Below are 20648 nucleotides of genomic sequence, written 5' to 3'. Positions count from 1 at the left end.
CACTAAAATATAAAACTTTTCTTAGGGAGGACAAAAATTAACACTGACGAAAGTAAACTTGTAAGACCTACTTCTTATCAAAGTTTTTTAGAAAACACATTTGTAAAGTTGAAATTTTCTGGCTATTAAAAAATCCATTTTATTTTTTATTTTTTCCTTTAAAGATTCCATTTATTTATTCACAAGAGACACACAGAGAGAGAGAGAGGCAGAGACACAGGCAGAAGGAGAAGCAGGCTCCACACAGGGAGCCTGACCCGGGACTCGATCCCAGGTCTCCAAGATCACGCCCTGGGCCAAAGGTGGCGCTAAACTGCTGAGCCACCTGGGCTGCCCTAAAAAATCCATTTTAAAAAACACCACAATTAAGTTAAAAATCTCAAGATCTACAAAAAATATTTTTTTTAAAGAAAAGTAACTCTGATACACAAACCACCTCTCACCTTACGGTCTTCTTGCCATCCATTTTTGGACAGCATTTTTCCTCCCCTTTTTCTCAAAGAGAAGTTCCTATAAGTCATTGGTACCTGTCATCCACATCCAGTTCATTTCAAACCTTCAAGTCCTATCTCACCTATAGAGCAAATTTGAATCCAAAAAATCAGATACAGCAACTGATTCCAAAAGTCAAGTTAAATATCAAAATATATTCTAATATACACCAGGATGCTATATATTCCAACAAGAGATTGATTAGTGTTAAAAAACAAACAAACTAACAAACAAAACAAAACAACTAAGCATTCAATACTTATTTCAGGTGCTTAAAGTAAAGTTTTAATACCAGTGTCTGGAACTAGGCTTTCAAACTTCACATTCAAATGAACTAGTTAAAATAAGCAACAATAAACTGTGTCATTGTATTAGACCAAACCAATCAAGGCATATTAAGTGCAAAATGTTTTTCCAAGAATAGTTTTTAATTCTCTCCTGGTAATCTTGTATAAATTTTCTGTCAGACTTCTATCACTATACAATTAGAACTGCTTTCACAAAGTCACCAGTAAGAAATTACATTTCTTTGGAAATCTACCTCCAGGCCCTCACACCCACCCTGGCAAGAACTCAATCTACCCCTACTCCTCCCCTCCCTTAAGTATTCAGTTTCTTTCCCGAAGTAGAAATTCCATAAATATTACAATATTAAGGACTAAATTTTAATGAATACAAATCAGAGGAAATGAAGGAACATTAACTCCCATTCAAACCTTCCTTTAAAAAAATGTTTCCAAGTTATATTTTTAACTTCCCCCATGATTCTCTTTTAAAAAGACGAACACAAAATCTCTCTGCTAATGACTTTATTCATGAATCTATAATGGAACTCAAAATAGCAAAGAACATGAAAGAAATTCAGATTAATATTTATCAACCAAATACATCAGAGAATACATCTATTTTTTATATAACTAACAAGTATGTCTAAAATACATATGTGAGAATATAAACATTCTCCACTTTGTGGAATTGCAGAGTAATGACGATCTGCTTAATACAGTTTGCCAGAAAAGCTCATTTACACCGTCAAATACTCGAACTCTCAAGAAACCAAACACAACTGATAAAATAGCTATCTCATGGTCAATCTTTTGGTAAAGTGCCACTTTCAAAGAAATAAGATTTAAAAATTTTAGGTGCTGAACCATCATTCCAGAAGTGTTAAAATTTTTTTCAGGATTCACTATGTTCATTACATTCATATGTCCCCAATATGAGTCCATACACAATATTTTACAATCTAAAAACATTAGCTCAGAGATCATCTCCTGGAAGTTAAAAATTACTACACTGTTGTAAAAGAAAGTTTTTCATGATACAGGTGTGTATTAGACACAGTGATTTTTTTCATTATTTTAAACATGATTCTTTGGTTTGAAGCTATCCTGATATCCTTTCTGGCTGGATGGTTGTGGTCATTAATATACACATAAAACAACTACACAAGTAAATTGGGTCAGTGGCCTAAGGGCAAGGAATGGCACATATTGAGCATCTGGCAAAAGGAGTTCCCCAAATTCGTAACTGACGTGGTCAGTATTAAAATCCGTGGCTCACCTTTCATCAAAGCCTCTCTCAATTTATTAACAGCATGAGCCACTGAGGAAATTAGTTGGGAAAAAAATCTAATCTGAATGAAGGCACATGGGTGCGAATCTTAAAACAGATAAAAAAGACCAAGTAAACTGCTTAAGTATGGGTGTGTCCATCCCAACATATATGCACATGTCATATTTGAGGTTGAATATCACCACTGCATAGATTGCACCACATGGAAAACTATGGGCGTATATATGAGATCAGAACTAGCTGGCGGTTTTCCAGAAATAATAAGACTTTCCATGATGCAGAAGTTGGCCTTTCCCCCACATGAAAGGTTTTAAATAGCAAAGGACTGAAATAACAATGGAAACTGTAAGCCACAAAGTCAAATCTCAGAAAAGACAAGTTCTATGTCATAGCTGAAGGCTGCCAATGATTTCTTCTCTCTCTCCTTGAATAATTACATGCAAATGCCTTTTAGCAATGGCAGCATTCAAATCCCACAAAAAGTCAAGTAGGGCCCCCTTAAGGAGCACCTCCATTGGTACAAACTGTAAAACCTGCTGGGGTGCATCAGATTTAAGCAAAGAGCTCAATAATTCATTCACATTCTGCAGATACTGGAAAACTGGATTTGGAAGGTCCTGATAACCGACACACAGCAGGACTGCACAGGTCTTCAGGGGCTCAGAAGAAGTAGGACAAGAAAATGTGATGAATCTAAAACAGCTGTGGAGTACAAAGATCAAGCCAGCCATAAATCTTGTAAAACAAGAAAGTACAGGCAAAATCATAACATCTCCTGTATGAAGCTGCTGCAGTGAATGTAGAAGACAGTCCAAAAACAGTTGCTGGTAAATCGGGTCTCCATCATGAAGCAATGAACAGCTGAAAGTCATGAGTTCAGCCGATTCCAGGAGTTGAACTTCCAGTGGTATATGCGTTTTGATATCACGGAGAGTTGGAAAGCCCACAAGCAGGCACTTTATCTGGTTGCTGGGTTCTACGACCTGATCATCCTGAAGGCACGTGGTAAGGCTAAACAACTCAGAAAATATCAGGTCTTCCGTAAAAATGTGACAAGGACAATAATACTGCTGTTTGGGCCAGAACTTGGAATCCAAATTCAAGGCTCCTCCTAAAGACTTTTCAATCGCTTCATTAAGAGCCTTTAAAATTTCACCATCACAGAAAGGAGAACACTTTACATTTGGGAGTTTCTTTCCCTCTAAAATATGCCATAAGTGACACTCAAGATTGGAAGCTGTCCCTTCTAAGACAGAACTTTGTCCAGAATGATACACAGCATGTTCTTCCGCCCAACTATTAAAGTATCCTTTGGCCACCTTATCTTTCCATGAAAGGGATTCCAGCATTTTCCTTTCATTATAGGTTTTAAAATATCTGTTCCTCTGTCCAAACCATTTTGTATTTGTACTACAACCAATATTAGATTTTTTCACTAGCCAATTATTTCTGGAAAGGGGCTTCAACTGAAACTTTTGCATGAAATATTGAACAGCACAGTCCCTTAAATTATTCAGCTTTGTTTGTTCTCCTTTTCCCATGCACTGAAACAGACGAATGTTCTCAGAAATAGTCTCGAGCTGGTATTTATGAAAGAACATACAACATTCTTCATGCCTTTTAAGAAAAGATTCAGGGATCACATGATGGGGAAAGAGGGCTTTCTGGGTCATTTCTGTTCCAAAATTTAGCACCATCTTAGATAACAGAGGATAGATTGCCTCTTTTCCCTTATAGCGAAGACAAACCACATAGACTTCTGAGTTCCCTGCCTTGCTAGTAGCAGGTTTAAAAACATGGACTTGGTCAAAGGAACAGTTTAGCAGGTACATCAGGTTTATGGAACAATGTTCAAACAAAGTAAACATCTTCAGAACAAAAGAGCCACCACTTCCAAGAGTCATCAGAGCAGTGACAACTTCACAGTAATGCAAAGAAGAGACTAAAGCTTCTTGTTCACCTGGGTTTCCTTGGCAATCAAAACTCCCATCTGCGGTGATCAAGTGAATGGTAGCCATGTTGCTTACGAAATTCTGAAGTCCAGTCAGATATTTCAAGGTCATGATATCACCAGTGTTATCTGGACCAAAGTACCACCAATGCAAGGTATTTGCAATAAGTCGGTCATCCATAATCATCATAAGATTGTCATTTGCTTCGTGGTATGGATTCAAAGTATTAGCTACCCAACTCCAATCACAGGGGAATCGATGGGATTTTAAATAGTGATTGAGACTCGCTATAAAAGCTCCAGGAGCTTCACAAAGGTGTAGAGAATTCAGTTTTCCATCCTGAAAAGCTTCCTGTGGAATAAGTGGAAAACTGCACAAAATTTCATGAAATTTACACCATGCTTGAGTACAAAGTTCAGCGTTCACAGATTTTTTCACATGAGAAATTATTTTTCCAGCTTTATTAGTGAAAGCAGTGTGTTCATGCCACTCATCCAATTTCTTATCACTCAGTAGGTTTTTTACTTCATTTAGGGAGTTCTTCAAATCAAGCAATGTATTAAATTCCGTGTGGTCACAAGTAAAAATCTCACTGGGATCTGGTAACTGCCACTCATTATTAAGTGGCTTGCCATAAGAAAAGTTCTTGGCAAAGAGTTCAAAAATGTCAGCAAGAACATCTGGGCTGAATGTCTCAGGACTTGAACCCAGTGGTGGCTTTCTGCACTTACTCATTTTCAAATTAAATTAAAATCTAGAAAAAGAAAACACATAATTAAATGAATCAAATTTATTAGTGAATGAAATCTCATCCACAGCAAATCCCATCACACTCATGACAAACCACATAAAATGGAAAGGCTAATGTCAGCACATTCTGTTACATAATGAGGCAATTTGGAATAAAGAAAGAGTAAAGGCTTTTACATCCAACAGACTTGAGCTCAAATCCAGTTAAAACGTGGCCTTGGGCAAATTACATCTTTAAACCTGTTTCTTATTTAAAAGTTAGGATATCATATTTTTGGATGAGGAATAAACATGCTAGCATATAAAAAGCATACACCAATGAATATTCATCAGTGATGGCAGCTCATGTTACCATAGTAATCCATCTAGCTCCTCCCCAAAATTTTCCTCCACCCATGGCTGAGACACCACCACCCACATGGCCCCAAAAGCACTCCCAGGCTAAGATTCATCCCTTGACCTTTGATCAAGCTTTAACAAATGACTTTTAGCTTTTTTTAGGTCCCTCCAAATCTCACCTCCTTCCAGAAGACTCTACACCTGAACCCAGTACTGGTATTGCTACCAGGCCTCTCAGCCACCACATACTTATTCACTAACAAGGACTGCCAAATACGCCCTCTGTCCAGATCTCTCACTCTTGCTAAGACACGTACTTTGGTGGTACCCAATCACCTTTACAGGCCACAAACTAACACTCTCATCACCATACTGCTTGTTACCTGTTGTGTACTTGACTGGTCAGCCTCTGTTCAGCTCAATGCTGAAACTGAACTATAATATTCAACCTGGCATGTCTCTGAACAAAATCCCTGTCTCATCTGCTCCGATAGCTCCATGCCTCCACTATAAAATATTACATCTTCTTGCCACTAAAACATGTCACACTTTGATAAAGGATCTTCAAATTGAAGAAATATCCTCACCGAATATACAAATTATAAACAGTCACCCTACATTCTGTGTTTTAACACCGTCTAAGAAACCAAAAACATCTGTCCACTAGAGAGGGAAAGAGATATAATGGAAAGAAGCATGGCTTAATGGCACAGTGTTGGCCTGAGTTATAAATTCCAGCAGATAGAGCTCTAAGTATTACCTAGGACTTGTTGGCTCAATGTTAATTAATAGGTGCTTTAGTTCAAAAGTTCCACGTTTACTCAGCATATTCAATGCTACACCAGTTTTTCAAAAAGTATCTAAATTGTCAAACACAAAAAACCGACAAAAACCCACAAAAAGCCAATGTGTGATTAAGATGAGAAATAAAGTGAGCTAATGCCACAAAAAATACAATAATATATAGAAGGCTGTATTCTATTACCATTTGTTTTGTACTATATTTTAGCACACTTTTCTCATCCTCTTCTATTTTGTTTAAAGTATTTACAACCCTGTGTACTCCACTAGCCTATAAGCTTCTTGAGGTAACAAGTATCTTCTTAGTCATTTTTGTTTGCCACAACGTATTTACAATACACATAAATTATCAGTTAGTAGTCACACTTGCCCATCAATACCTTGTCCATATATATATATATATATATATATATATATTTTTTTTTTACTGTTAGAAGCTATATTCAGACAGATTTCTGAAAGACAAAAATGAGGCATTGTCACATTCACTAAAACCCTAAATAAAATCAAATGAAAGTTTATTACAAGTTATTCTGTCTTAATTCACACTGTGCTTACTGGAAACTATGACCATGTTTAGATCGCAACTATATTCTATTTTGGAAAAAGTCTGATTTTAGTCTAACTTCACATACTAATTAATGGCTGTAGGTAAGCTCTGAAATCTTGCCTAAGCTAATAGATAATTATCTTTACATGAGAAAAACTAAAATGATTCAATGATTTAAATCATTGATTTGAATCATTTGAATCATTTGAATCTTGATTTGTGTACCACAAATGTATTTTATGTATTTATATATAAATTATGTATTACATATATCTTATGTGTTTATATATCTTATGTATTTATATATAAACTATAAATATTGAACATGTATATATTGAATAATGTTCAGGTCTACAATCCCACCTTTCTTTCCTCCTATCAAATTCCCAGGCTCAAGCCACTCGCTCACCCACCTCCACCTACCAGCCTCCTACAGACACTGTCAATTTTCTGCGGGGCTATTGCCAGAGCCTTCTAACTGGTCTCTTCTATCTTTGTCTCCCCTGGCTCCCCATTTCACTCAAAGTAAAGGCCACAGTCCTTACAATAACCTCCAAGGACCTTGAAGATTTCTGCCCTCCAGCCCCAACCCATCTCTAAACTAATTGTCTATTGTTCCTCATATTCTTTCTGTTCCAGCCACACAAGCTTTCTTGCTGTTCACTGAAGCACCAGGTACACTGCAACCTGTAAGCCTGTGCACTGGGCAACCCCTCTGCCTGGAACACTCTTCCTTCAAATGACCTGCACAGCTCACTCCCTCACCTCCTTCAAGTATTTACTCACATGCAATTTCTCTATGAAACCTACCCCAACATCCTAATTGCATTTTGCAATACCAATGGTAAAGGGAAGGACCTTGCTGTACTTCTTTTTTCCCCCATGACACTCTTTTTTTTCCTTATAACATATAGTTCGTTTGCTTATTATGTTTATTACTGTCTTCTCCCAAAAAATAGAATCTAAGCTCCACAGGGCAAAGATCTTGGTTTTGTTGATTCATTTATCACACCGAGGTTATAACAGTGCTTAGGACACGATAAACAGTGAATATTTAACGAATAAATGTTAGCACAAACGGCACTCGTCAGATTAGGTTCTGAATGAGTCATGATAATGCACTTCAACCTCACTCCGGCATGACCAATGCAATACCCAAAAATTAAAAAAAAAAAAAAAAAACACGTGGTTTATAGAGAAAAAAGTTTCCCGTGGGTTCCTCTGCGCCTTTCACTGAGCACGCCATCGAGCTCTGAGGCATCACAGCTCCGCTAGGAGGGTCAGCAGTAACACTCCTATTTTGCAGTCAAGTAGGAAGTCATGCAGCCCGAAGCCTCGAAGGAAATACCTGCAAAATCGTTGGCCTGACACGAAACGCACGAGACCTCATCAGCTGTGCTCTCTCCAATTAACGTCGACTAAGGAGTTTTAGAAGTTACCTCCCGCAGCTCGGCTCCCAGCGACTCCGGCAATCACAGCCCGAGTGTCACCTAGCGCCTTCGCTACTTCGGGCCGGGGCGCCCAAGACCCCGTTTCACCGGACGGAAGGGAGTCCCAAGCTCCATTCGGGCGAGCGGCCCGACCCCGGGACGAACCCCCGGCCCACGCCCCGCCCCCGCTCCGGACCGGCCTCGGAACCCGGGCCTGAGGACCTCCGCTCACGCCCACCTCACCTCGCCCCCCGCCCCGCCCCGGGGGAGAGGTAGCGCCTCCCTCCTCTCCTCACTCGAGGGAACCCTCCTCCGCTTCCGCTCCCGGGGCCGCTTCCCGGAACGGCCGCTGCTCGGGGCGTGCGGCGCCGGCGCCCCCGGCCGCAGCGGAGGTAGGCGGCGCCCCGAAAGGCCGGGAAACTGGCCCGGACGCGCCCTCGCGACCCCGGCAGCGGGAACCCACCTCCAGGCAGCGCCGCCGCCCGACGCCGGCCGCCCGCGGCCCGAGGGCCCCGACACACACATTGCGCACGCGCCTCGAGGCCGGGCTGGCGTCACGCGTCAACGTCACGCACGCCGGGACTCTCGTAGCGCCCAAGCCCTCGCTCGCTGGGTTTCGCTTCTCCTTCTCCGCGGGGTCCCGGGGACGCCAGCCGCCTTGCCCACGGCTCCCATGGCAACGGAAGCCGCTCGCGGAGGTGGGGCGTCCTTTGGCCCCGCCCCGGCGGAGACGGGGGGGCGGGGGGACGGGGGGGACGGGCGGGGCCAACCTGTCCCGGACACGCTGCCTCCGCCCACCGGCCCTGGGCGGGGAAGCTTTCTAACCTCGTCCGGCAAAAGTTGGTTCCTAACTCAGGCTGAGTTAAAACTCGTGCTCTAAAAACAATATGAGGTTAAATATGATATATAATATCACATAAAATCATATCAAATATGATATATAATATTTATAATATTGATATGCTATAAATAATAGCATATTGATATATTTTATATATCGATTATATATTACATATTACTATAAATAATAGTATATTGATATATTTTATATATCGATTATATATTACATATTACTATAAATAATAGTATATTGATATATTTTATATATCGATTATATATTACATATTACTATAAATAATAGTATATTGATATATTTTATATATCGATCATATATTACATATTACTATAAATAATAATATATTGATATATTTTATATATTGATTATATGTTACATATTATTATATATTATATATATATTTTTTTTTAGGGGCACCTGGGTGGGTCAGGTTGAGCGTCTGCCTTTGGCTCAGGTCGTGATCCCGGGGTCCTGAGATTCAGTCCCTCATCAGGCTCCCTGCGTGGAGCCTGCTTCTCCCTCTGCCTGTGTCTCTGCCTCTCTGTGTCTCTCATGAATAAATAAACAAAATCTTTAAAAATAAATAAATAAAAATAAAAATACATTATTTTACAAGTCCTTCAGGATATGCATCGATCAAAGGGAAAAAATTGTCTTTCCAAAAAATGGTGCTGGGTCATTTGGATATTCGTATAGAAAAAAATTTTATGTGGACTCTTACCTCACATAAAAAAAATAACATTTCATTTGGGTTGCCAATCTATATTTTAAAAAGGCAAACAACTCTTTTAGCAGAAAACATCTTTGTGACCTTGAAATAGGTAAAAAGTTTACAACAAAGCAGAAAAAGCACTAATCATAAAGAGTAAGTATATAAATTGAACCATATTAAAATTAAGAATGTCTATTCACCATAAGACACCATTGAGAATGAAAAGACAACCTACAGAGTGGGAGAAGATATTTATAACACATATGTATGACAAAGAATTTGTATCCAAAATATATAACTCCTACAAATAAGTAAGAAAAAATGCTCTAGGGATCCCTGGGTGGCTCAGTGGTTTGGCGCCTGCCTTTGGCCCAGGGCACAATCCTGGGGACCCGGGATCAAATCCCACATCGGGCTCCCGGTGCATGGAGCCTGCTTCTCCCTCTGCCTGCATCTCTGCCTCTCTCTCTCTCTCTCTCTCTCTCTCTCTCTCTGTGTGACTATCATAAATAAATAAAAATTAAAAAAAATGCTCTAGTGGAATAAATGGGGCGGGGGGACACAACAAACACTTCAAAAAGATGATATCCAAAAGTCCAATAAACATGTGAAAAGATGCTCAACTTCATTAGTCTTTGGGGAAATGTAAACTAATCCCATAATGAGTTAAAATTATACATTAAATAGGCTAAAATGGAAAAGATCAAATATAAGTGTTGGAGAGTATGAGGTGCAATCAATGGAAAGCTCTTTGGAAGGAAAAGATCTCCCAAGGTCTTCCAAATTCACAGGTTGATTGTCCTTTAAAAAAAAGTTTTTTTATTTATATACAGATACTAAGATCCTATGTGTACTGTTCAACTACTTTTGCCAAATGCCTATTAAATATTCCAGAAAGTTCCTATAAGCCCCTTCCCAATCTCCCACTCCCAAGAAGCAACCACTGATGTTTTATATCATCATAGTTTAGTTTTGCCTATTTTAGAATTTTATATAAATTCAGTCATTACGGTTTGTTTGCAGCCTATTTCCACTCAGTAATCATTTTTTTATATTGTAAGGGAGAAAAAAATATTTTCCTTCTAAGTTCTCAGCTGGGGCTCCGTAACAAAAGGTAGATTAACAAGAGAAAAGCATGTGAATTTACTAACATGCTCTATGTTACATGGGAGCCTCCATAAGGAAATGAAGATCTAAAGACACTGGTAAACCTGAGTGTTTTTATACTAAGTTTAATGAGGAGTGGAAAATTGTGGGAAAATGAGACAAATGATATGAGCTAAAAGGAGTACGCTGGGGGAAATTTAGCAAGGCATGTTCACCCAGATTCCTCTTGAATCTCCTTTCATCTTCAGAAATAAAGATGTTCCTTTCCTCTGGTTATAGGGAGGGCATATCTCACATGAGGATCTTGTGACCTGCTTCAGGGCAAGGTCAGAGGATCCTTCCTGCAACCTGCCATTTCTCAAATTCCCTTAGTTTAAAATATGCCAACCACCATATTTTGGGGCTGCATGTTCTGAACCCTCAGTATTCACCCATGTTGTTTTATGTATCTGTAGTTCCTTCCTTTTATTGCTAATTAGCATGCTAATTAGTATGCCATTGTATGGATAGACCATTATTTAGTTCTCTATTCTTTTGTTGATGGATATCTGAGTTTTTCCAGTTTGAAGCTATTGTGAATAAATCTGCTAAGAACATTCTACTACAAGACATTTTTGGAGGCATAAGTTTTCTTTACTCTTGGGCAAATACCTAGGCATGGAATGAATGGCTGGGTCATGGAGTAGATCAACGTTTCTCAGTCTCAGCATTATGGTCATTTTGAGAATCACTGAGGTAAATCTATGTGTAACTTTGTTGTTGTTTTTTTATGTGTAACTTTGAAGAAACCTCCAAACGGTTTTCCCAGAGTGCTTGAACAATTTTACATCCTTACCCACAATACCTAAGAATTATGGGACTTGCAAACACCGCGCCCAGTCGAGGTCAACCCAACCTTGTTCTTGGACATTGCCACGGATGGTGAGGCCTTGGGCCAGGTCTCCTTTGAGCTATTTGCGACAAAATTCCAAAGACAGAAGAAAACTTTCATGCTCTGAGCATTGGGAAGAAGGGATTTGGTTATATTGTTTCCTGCTTTGATAGTATAATTCTAGGATTTATGGGCCAGGGTGGTAACTTTATACACCATAATGGCCTTAGCAGCAAGTCCATCTATGAGGAGAAATTTGATGAGAATTTCATCCTGGAGCATACGGGTCCTGGCACCTTGTCCTTGGAAAATCGCTGGACCCAACACAAACAGTTCCCAGTTTTTCGTCTGCACTGCCAAAACTGAGTGATTGGATGACAAGCATGCATTCTCTGGCAAGGTGAGAGAGGGCAGGAATATCCATGGAACACCTTGGATCCAGGAATGGCAAAACCAGCAAGAAGATCACCATTGCTGATATGGACTAATCTGATAAATTTGACTTGTGTCATAGCTTAAGCACCAGGTCTTTCCTTCTGGAGCTAAGAGAGGGCCCCTTCACCCCCATCTGCTGAAAATACCCTAGAATCTTTGTGTTCCCTGGGGCAGCTTGATGGGTTCTGTATTTTCCTTATCTCTCTCCAAGTCAAGTTAGATTGCAGAGTTAAGTTTATCAATATGAAGTAAAAGCTAAACAACAACAGTAAAGTATTCTAGTTCCTTCATATCCTCACCAACTTTTGATGTCATGAATCTTTCATCTTAGCTATTGGTGGGCATTGGTTGCTTTATACCTCTGATTCGTAATAAATATTAAGAGTGAAAAAGCTGTGGATATTGTTCTTATATGGGACTGGATGCTGGATGAAGGCTATATGATCCCTTAAATGTTCCCTGAGGTTTATAGATATTATTAGGAATATTCCAAATGACAAAGCATATACTGAGCCAGTCTTTACTAAAGTAATCACAGTATTAACTAGCATTTTTTGAGTATATAATATGTGCTAAGCACTGAAAACTGGTCCCTTTTTAAAATTTATTTAATCCTCTCAACAATTCCATAAAGTAGATACATATATTGTCCCCCTTTATAAACAGAGAAATCAGGGTCAAAGTGATTAAGTGATTTGCTAAAGGTTATGGAGTCAGTAAGTAGCAGAGTCAGGGTTTGGATCTATTTCTGCCTCATTCCAGGCCAATCTGTTCTGCAGAGAATTCCTAGAAATTGCCTCTAGTAATTTAAAAGCAACATTATAGTCCACATTCAAGTCCAGAAATGTTTATATAAAGCCAATTCATTTTATGAAAATGATGTTTCATTTATTTTGTTCTAAGACCAGAAGAGTTTGCAAAATTTTTGGAAAAGATGAAATGTTATGAATGAATGTATCTGAAACTTAAGTTCAAAGAAAATAACCAAGCCCTGCACCAATGTATTTGCAAATTTGGATAAAAATGTAGTTATGTGAATGCACCTGGTATCAACATCTAAATATGTACTTTAACAAATACACGTTAGTATCTGAGTGGAAGCTAGCTACAATTATTCTTTCCCATTCCGGAATGTTCTTTATACTCAACTGGCATGCCAATGAGACTATAAGTAGCATACACAAGAATTAAAACAACCAGCTCTCCAGCCTCTGCTCTGATTATATTTCTCTGTCAAAGCAAACAAACAAAACTGCTTCTGTAGTCATTTATCACTAATCAACTTGCTGAGCCTCTAATTACATCTTCAGACAGATTTTGTGAGGTGATAATGTATAAATCACGATTCTGAAATCTCAGAGTGAGTTGTCTGAGATGATGGAAATGTTCTAAAGCTTGATGGGGGTTTAGGTTCAGAGATACATGTATCTGTCAAAAGTCATCAAATGGTATAATTAAGATTTGAATATTGCACTAAACATAAATGTTATCTTTTAAAAAAATAAAGAGCCATAAACAAATATTGAACTCTAGTTACCCATATGCATGCTCAAGTGTTTAGAGAGAAGTATACTGATATACACCTTACTTTGAAAAGCACCACACATAAGATGGATTGATAAATGGATAGAGGAGTGAATTAATGGTGAAGTAAGTATAGTATGATGTTCACAATTATAGAATTTAGACGGTGGACACATAGCTGTGCACTAATTCAGCGTTTCTGTTGAAATTTTTTCATAAAAAAATAGTAGGAGAAATAAACAGGGATTTGCATCATAAAGGCAGGAATGGCATCTCCCTATTAAGAAAATATATATATATGTATATACAATGAGTATCTAGCATTTTCCATTAACACAGGAAATAAAGCCACTGAACACGTGTTAAGTGAACGGCATTGGATTTGGTGCCAACCAGGGCAGTGTTCTTATGTCCTAGCCACTCAACCCATTTATTTGATTTGGTGAACACCATTCAGGCTTGGTTTTGACCATTATACAATCTTAAATTATTCCCATTCTTTGTCACATAACGGTCCATTGTCTCTTCTTGCCACATGGAATGCACCATTGCTTAAAGGCAGCAAACCAAGGAAGGGAACACTGACATGGAGTTCCAGATGTCAGCAAAGGTTATAAAACTAATAATAATTTTTCTAATTTCTCTCATGATGATCTTCACTAGATCTTTAAATGGCATTCTGATCAAAATTCTTACATAGCACCCTACACTATTAAAATACAATGTTAAAAAGGGAAAATATATTAAAAATTATAACCAACTTGTCTATTCAACTATTCGGTAGAGTATCTGAATGGTAGTATTTGTGGGAAAGTGCTTGAAAGCAGCAGCCTGAAATCTCTTCTTTCTTACAGTTCCTACTGAGCAAAAATTATTATAAACAAATCAATAAGTTTTTAGACATAAATACAAAAAAAGCGTAAACATTGGGTTATCAAAGCAGTTTTTGTCTATTTTGGGTGCTATATAACACATAATTAAACCTCATTCTGCATTTTAATTAACATTCAGAACTAAGATGCTGTATGAAATGTCTTTCCCAAAACTTATTTTTTAACAATTCTTTTATTTCCTTACATAACTAAAGTTACCAGATTGAATCACTAAATGGGGAAAAGTCAAAAAATGAGCTCTTACCTTGTGACTATCATTAAAGATTATATTTTAGAAGAGTTTTAAAGTAAGGTTCATAATACAATTATTAATACTACACTGGCCTAAGATACTTATTTACTTAAAATTCCACACAAAAAAATGACCAAAATGACTTTTTCAAAAATTCTTAAGGGTTTAAGAAACAACATATATTATTGTGAGATGGGTACAGGTTTAAAAAAAAAAAAAAAAAGAAGTGGGATGCCTGGGTGGCTCAGTGGTTTAGCACCTGCCTTCGGCCCAGGGCATGATCCAGGAGTCCCAGGATCGAGTCCCACATCGGGCTCCCTGCATGGAGCCTGCTTCTCCCTCTGCCTGTGTCTCTGCCTCTCTCTATCTCTGTGTCTCTCATGAATAAATAAATAAAATCTTTTTTTTTAATGTTGAGAAACAAAAAAATATATAAAAATAAAAAAAATAAAATGTTGAGAAACACTGGCATATGAAATAGAACACAAGACATGACCCACCTTTGAAGCATTAATCATTTTACTGTAGACCCACGATGCTTAAAAATAAATACCATGATACAACTAAATGCTCTATTGTATGGCACAGGTTAAGTGTTGTAGAAGTCTAAGGAAGGGGAGATAGTAGGAAAAATATGGGGAAAAGAGACTTTAATTTTCGTCTTAAAAAGGTGCTATTGGGACACCTGGAGTGGCTCAGCGGTTGAGCATCTGCCTTTGGATCAGGGCGTGATCCCAGGGTCCCAGGATGGAGTCCCACAGCGGGCTCCCTGCATGGAGCCCGCTTCTCCCCCTGCCTTGTCTCTGCCTTGCTCTCTGTCTCTCATGAATAAATAAATAGAATCTTTAAAAATAAATAAATAAAAAGCCTTAATTTTTTTAAAAGAAAAGGTTCTGTTATTTTGGGAGAGAGGATACCAGCCTAGCTCAGGAAAAGAACATGGATAAAAAAAATATACCAAGAACATCGATAAAAAAGTATACCAAAAGAAGGGTAAATGCAGAAAAGGAATGGAAGTTTAGTAAGACTGAAATGCTACAGAGGTAGTGTCTCAGTGCAGGCTGCTATAAGAAAATACCAGAGGCTGAGTGACTTAAAGAATAGAAACATGTCTCACAGCTCTGAAGCCTGGGAAGTCCAAGATTAAGGTTGCTAGCAGACTTGGTTCCTGACAAGGACTCTCCTCCTGGCTTGCAGATGACCACTTTCTACCGTGTTCTCATGTGGCCGAGAGAGAGAGCAAGCTCTCTGGTCTCCTCTTGTAAGGACACTAATCCTATCCTGGGGACATCCCCCGTGTAAGCTCATCTGAACCTAATGGCCTCCCAAAGGTTGCATCTCCAAGTACCATGACACGGAGGGCTAGGACTTCAACATGTATGAATTTTGTGAGGCACTATCCTGTCTACAACAGGTAGTGAAAAGCCAGAGTATAGAGGATCAGGGAAGCCATGTGAGATACCAGAATCTGCTGCACTAGGAAATGGTCAAGAGGGAAAGAAATGATTGTCTGGTTCATAGAGAGTTAAGGATGATGGTGGAACAGCCAAGCAGAAATATCCAGGAGGGAGTTGGAAATCAATGGGTGGCTGAAGTTCAGGCAAGCAAACTACAGTAACATTCAAACCTGTGAATTTTGTTTTGTTTTGTTTTGTTTTGTTTGCAAAAAAATATTTTTACTGAAGTATAAAATACACAAAGTAAGGTTCACATCTCATAAATGGACAGCTTGGTGAATTTTCATAAGGTGAATACACCCTTGTAAGTAGCAAGCATCTCAAGAAATAGAACTTCCCTGCCCTCAAGACACCTTCCTCTTACTCCACTCCAATTGTTACCCCTAAAAGTAAACATGATTTTTTAAGAAATGCAAATGTTGTGTTATTATTATTGTTTTTATTGAGATATAATCCACATATAACATTATATTAGTTTTGTGTGCACAAAAATAATTCGATATTTGTGTATATTGCAAAAAGATCATCACTAATAAGTTGAGTTAACATCTGTCACCATAGGTAGTTAACAAAAGGTTTTTTCTTGTAATGAGAATAAACAAGCTCTTTTTCTGAAAACCAAAAATTTGTCTAAACATTCTTTGTTTACTGCTTTGTTATTATTTGTTACGAACAATAATTATGATACTTAATTTGGAAATAGAATCATACCAAAAGTTGTTAAAGCACTAGCTCTGGGGGACTCCTCACTGTTAATAGCTCACCTAGCACTGTCCCTTCTTGGGATCAACATGGCTTCTCTTTCTGAATGGTTAAGCACAACAGCTCTGGATCCTTGGTTAGACTCTCCACCTACTAGCTCAGGGCCTTGGGCAAGGAAAACCTCCAAGGGTCACACTGAGGATCACCAAACGAACGTAAAATGCTTAGCACGGGTTCTTGCACTTAGCCAGCATGTGATAGCTGTTAGCTGCTCCTGAAAAATGTCTGCTCTTTTCTGGAAGATGGGTGCTAAAGTCACACCCTCCTGACAAGCTTCTCCTTTTGCTGTTTCTTCTTATATTCAAAATCCTTAACAGAGCAAGAGAGAAAAAGAGGGAAGGGAGATGAAGGGGAAAAAAGGACAGAAAGAGAAGACAATTGAGACCAAATTATTTCATATCTTCCACTGAGAATCTTTCAGATGTATCTGCTTCTGTTTTCAACAATTTGGGCAAGTTTCAAAGAGCAGAAGACTGGCTGTAAAATGAATGAACACATGAGTCAACATGGATACATTTCAAAAACATAATGTAGAATGATAAAGGCAAGTTGCAGAACAGTCTTGTGTTGCCTGCCGTTTATGTAATGTTTGAAAACACATAAAACAATTAGGTTTAATGTTTATCAATATAAACATAGCAAAAATATATAAACACAGATGAAAAAAACACACTTCCAGAGAGTAGTAACCTTTGAGAAGGCAGAGGAGATGGGGAAGAGGCACAAAAGAGGCATCAACCTTACCTGTAATGTTTTTATTCTTTTTATTAAGCTCTGAAGGTATAGTAAAATATTGGCACTTTTAAGATCTAGGTAGTGGATTACATGGGTGTTCTATTATTCTCTTTTCTGAATGCTTGAAATATTTCCTGAAAATTTTAAACAGAAAAAGAAGACCATCGGCCTCATTTCTAAATCCATTCAAACTCCCATGCACTTTAGAAATCCATCTGTTCAGCTAAATCACACGTATGCATGATTTTCAGGAATGAGTATGCTTCTCAGATTCAATTAGAGAAAAGTAATAATGAATCCATTAAAAATGGGTTATGCCTTGTGCTGGTTTTCACTGCCAAAATATATTTCACATTCTGATATCTGGGTTGAACTACACATATTATCATATTTCTAAATTTTCATTTCTTTCACACCTCATTACATTTTGGGGGTGTTTTGTGATTAACAAATTGCTTGTGTGTACTTTAAGATCTCCAACTGATTTCATATCAGGGACAAACTCCAATTGATTGATGGTGGCTGGCTAGAGTGCTCAGCTGGGACAGTTGAAAAAATGTACCTTGGCTCCACAGAAAGGGCTATGATCAGAGAGGGAGCTATGTCAGGAGCACAGTGAAGGGCTAATTCCCTGTGTCCCAATAATATTCCTGACACTTTTCTGGCTCTCCTTCCACCTCTCACTGCTCCATCTCCAATTCCCATCACTTATCTCTTCTAACTTGGTGCTCCTAGAATTCCCCTCCCAAACTCCCCTTTATCGTTTTTTAAGATTTATTTATTTATTTTAGAGGGAGAGAGTGAGAGTGAGCGAGAGAGCAGGAGCAGGGAGGAGAAGCAGAGGAAAAGGGAGAGAAATCCTCCAGCAGACTCCCCGCTGAGGACAGTGCTGCACATGGGGCTCGATCCCAGGACCCTGAGATCATGACCTAAGCCCAAATCAAGAGCCAGTGCTCAAGCCATTGAGCCACCCAGACTCAGTGTATCTTTACTTACACTACAATAATCCCTGGCTGGTTTCATTGTCATCCTTAGCAACCCTACAAGCTGATGGGTCCCTCCTCTTCTGTTTCTCTCTGAAGCCTTCCCAGTGCCATCTGAGCCAGGTGAGATAACTCCCCTTCATCCCCATGGCACTCACACAGCATTTCTCTCTAGGTATTCCAACTATTTGTTTACCCATTTATCTCTGCTATGGGCTTTGAAAGGACAAGCCTGGATCTTATTGATCTCTGCACTCCCAGCTTCTGGCACATAGTAAGCAATCAATAAATGTTTGTTAAATGGAAGAATGATTCAATGAACGGTGTCCTTATTTTGCAGAAAAGGAAAGGAAGGAAAGAGACTCAGAGTTGGGATCTTTCTCAAGGTTATGCTTCCTCTGAAACCTTCCCATCTTTCCTCTAGAACAGAGACTGACGAACATCTTCTGCAAGAGGACCAGATAGTCAATATCTTCAGTTGGTGGTCCAGAAGATCTCTGTCACAACCACTCCGTTATGAAGTGGTAGCTGAAAAGCAAACAGAGACATGGCTGTATTGCAATAAAACTTTATTACAGAAAAAGGCAGTGAACTGGATATGGTCCATGGGCCAAAGCTTGTGACCTTGCTGTAGAAGATGGTAATAGACATTCCCACATGTCTAATTCCTTCACTGAACATCCTCTTTGCCACAGCTCAAATTCTAGGGTCCCAATTTCAGTGTTTCCACAGGGCCTGCTGTAATTAGATCAACATCCCCTCATGTCTCCAAGCCAAGGAACTGAGGTAGGCTCAAAGAACTGTCTGCAAAGCTGAGACCAGAATGGACAAGAGGAATTTGTTGACAATGACCTTTAAGGGACCTAGAGGAGAGATGTGGCTCAGTCGGTTAGGTGTCTGACTCTTGACTTTGGGTCAGGTCATGATCTCAGGGTCCCGAGATTGAGCCCCATGTTGAGCTCTGCACTGACCATGGACCCTGCTTCAGATTCTCTCTCTCCCTGTCTCTCTCTGCCCTTCCCCCACCACACAATATAATACAATTTTAGAAAGACACCTAGAGGAATTCAAGCCCAACTTATCCACATCCTTCCTGAGCATCCATTTTGAACACTCAACATTTAACAAGAAAAGAGGTCCATTTCTTGGGTGCAGGGGACAAAGGAGAAAGAGGGACAAACAACTCTCGTACATTCTTCCCACTCCCTTTTCTGTGTTTCCAAGTGACTAGTCTTTTTTTCTTTCCCAGAGACTATTTTAAAACTCTTCTACTTTCCTCATACTTCCTACCCTATCATTCTCTCACTCACTGTCAGGAGATGACCTCACCTCCTCCATCACAAAGGAAATAGAAGTAATCAAAAGAGAATTCCTTCAGAATTGTGCCACTCACCACTAATTTATCTGCATCTCTACCCATTCTCTTATCCTTCCTGTCATAATGGAATAGGTGACAAAGACTACTCCTTTCTGTTCTCTGTGTCCCAGGTCCTTCTGCCTTCTCAGGGAATCTGATTCCACCAATTCTCTCTCTCTTTCTCTCTCTCTCTCTTTCCCCCTCTCCCTCTCGTTCTCCTGTATTTATCACCCTCCCTTCTGTATCTCTACCAGCTTCATCCCAAAGGCACAGAGGAGCTTCTTCTCACCCTGAGAACTTTTCCAACAATCTAGACATGCATGTCTCTTGAAAGGACGTTTCTGAAACCTGTCTTCCTCCAAGTATTGCCCTATCTCTCTCCTACCTCTTTTGCAGCCAGAGTTCTCAAGAGAGTTGTGTCCTCATGGTTTCCACTTCATCTCCCAGTAAGTTTTCAACTCATGAAAAATTTGTTTCTCCTTCATTATACCCCCTGAAAGTCTTTCATTAAAAGACCCCAAGTAGGACAACCCCAGTGGCCCAGTGGTTTAGCGCCGCCTTCTCCCGGGGGTATGATCCTGGACCCCCGGGATCAAGTCCTGTGTCCGGCTCCCTGCACAGAGCCTGCTTCTCCCTCTGCTTCTCGCTCTCTCTCTCCCTCTCTCTCTGTCATGAATAAATAAATAAAATCTTTAAAAAAAAACAAAAACAAAAACAAATAACCTCCTTTGTTGCTACACTCCACTTAGAATTTTTTGCCCTTATCTCTACTGAATGCCTGGCACTATTTACTCTTGTGATTTTCCATCTTAAAACAGTCTCTTCTTATGACTTT

General features: G+C 39.2%; 2 protein-coding genes across 3 annotated transcripts in view; both read right to left on the bottom strand.

Moving 5' to 3' along the window:
• Positions 1-8490, bottom strand: part of HYDIN (HYDIN axonemal central pair apparatus protein) — a 383131-nt gene extending 374641 nt beyond the window's left edge. Inside the window, exon 1 of the mRNA XM_072817829.1 lies at positions 8353-8490. The gene's annotated coding sequence lies outside the window, so the exon portion shown is untranslated. The remainder of the gene's footprint in view (positions 1-8352) is intronic.
• On the bottom strand, positions 1285-8491 carry CMTR2 (cap methyltransferase 2). 2 transcript variants are annotated; one of them, XM_072817863.1, is made up of 2 exons: positions 8353-8491; positions 1285-4773 (listed from the first exon to the last, which is right to left on the bottom strand). In XM_072817863.1, the coding sequence occupies exon 2, from the start codon at positions 4752-4754 to the stop codon at positions 2454-2456; it is 2301 nt and encodes a 766-aa protein (XP_072673964.1). In that variant the 5' UTR covers positions 4755-4773; positions 8353-8491; the 3' UTR covers positions 1285-2453. The 2 variants fall into 2 exon arrangements, with proteins under 2 accessions (XP_072673964.1, XP_072673972.1); XM_072817871.1 differs by lacking the exon at positions 8353-8491 and adding an exon at positions 7808-8046.
• Positions 8492-20648: the final 12157 nt, after the last annotated feature.

This window comes from Canis lupus, chromosome 3 (assembly GCF_048164855.1).
Source record: "Canis lupus baileyi chromosome 3, mCanLup2.hap1, whole genome shotgun sequence".
NCBI lineage: Eukaryota > Metazoa > Chordata > Mammalia > Carnivora > Canidae > Canis > Canis lupus.
This window is presented reverse-complemented; position numbering and strand designations above follow the sequence as displayed.

What these genes read in the sequence shown, in the direction of transcription:
- CMTR2 (XM_072817863.1), bottom strand. Translation starts at nt 4,754, where the DNA reads ATGAGTAAGTGCAGAAAGCCACCACTGGGTTCAAGTCCTGAGACATTC.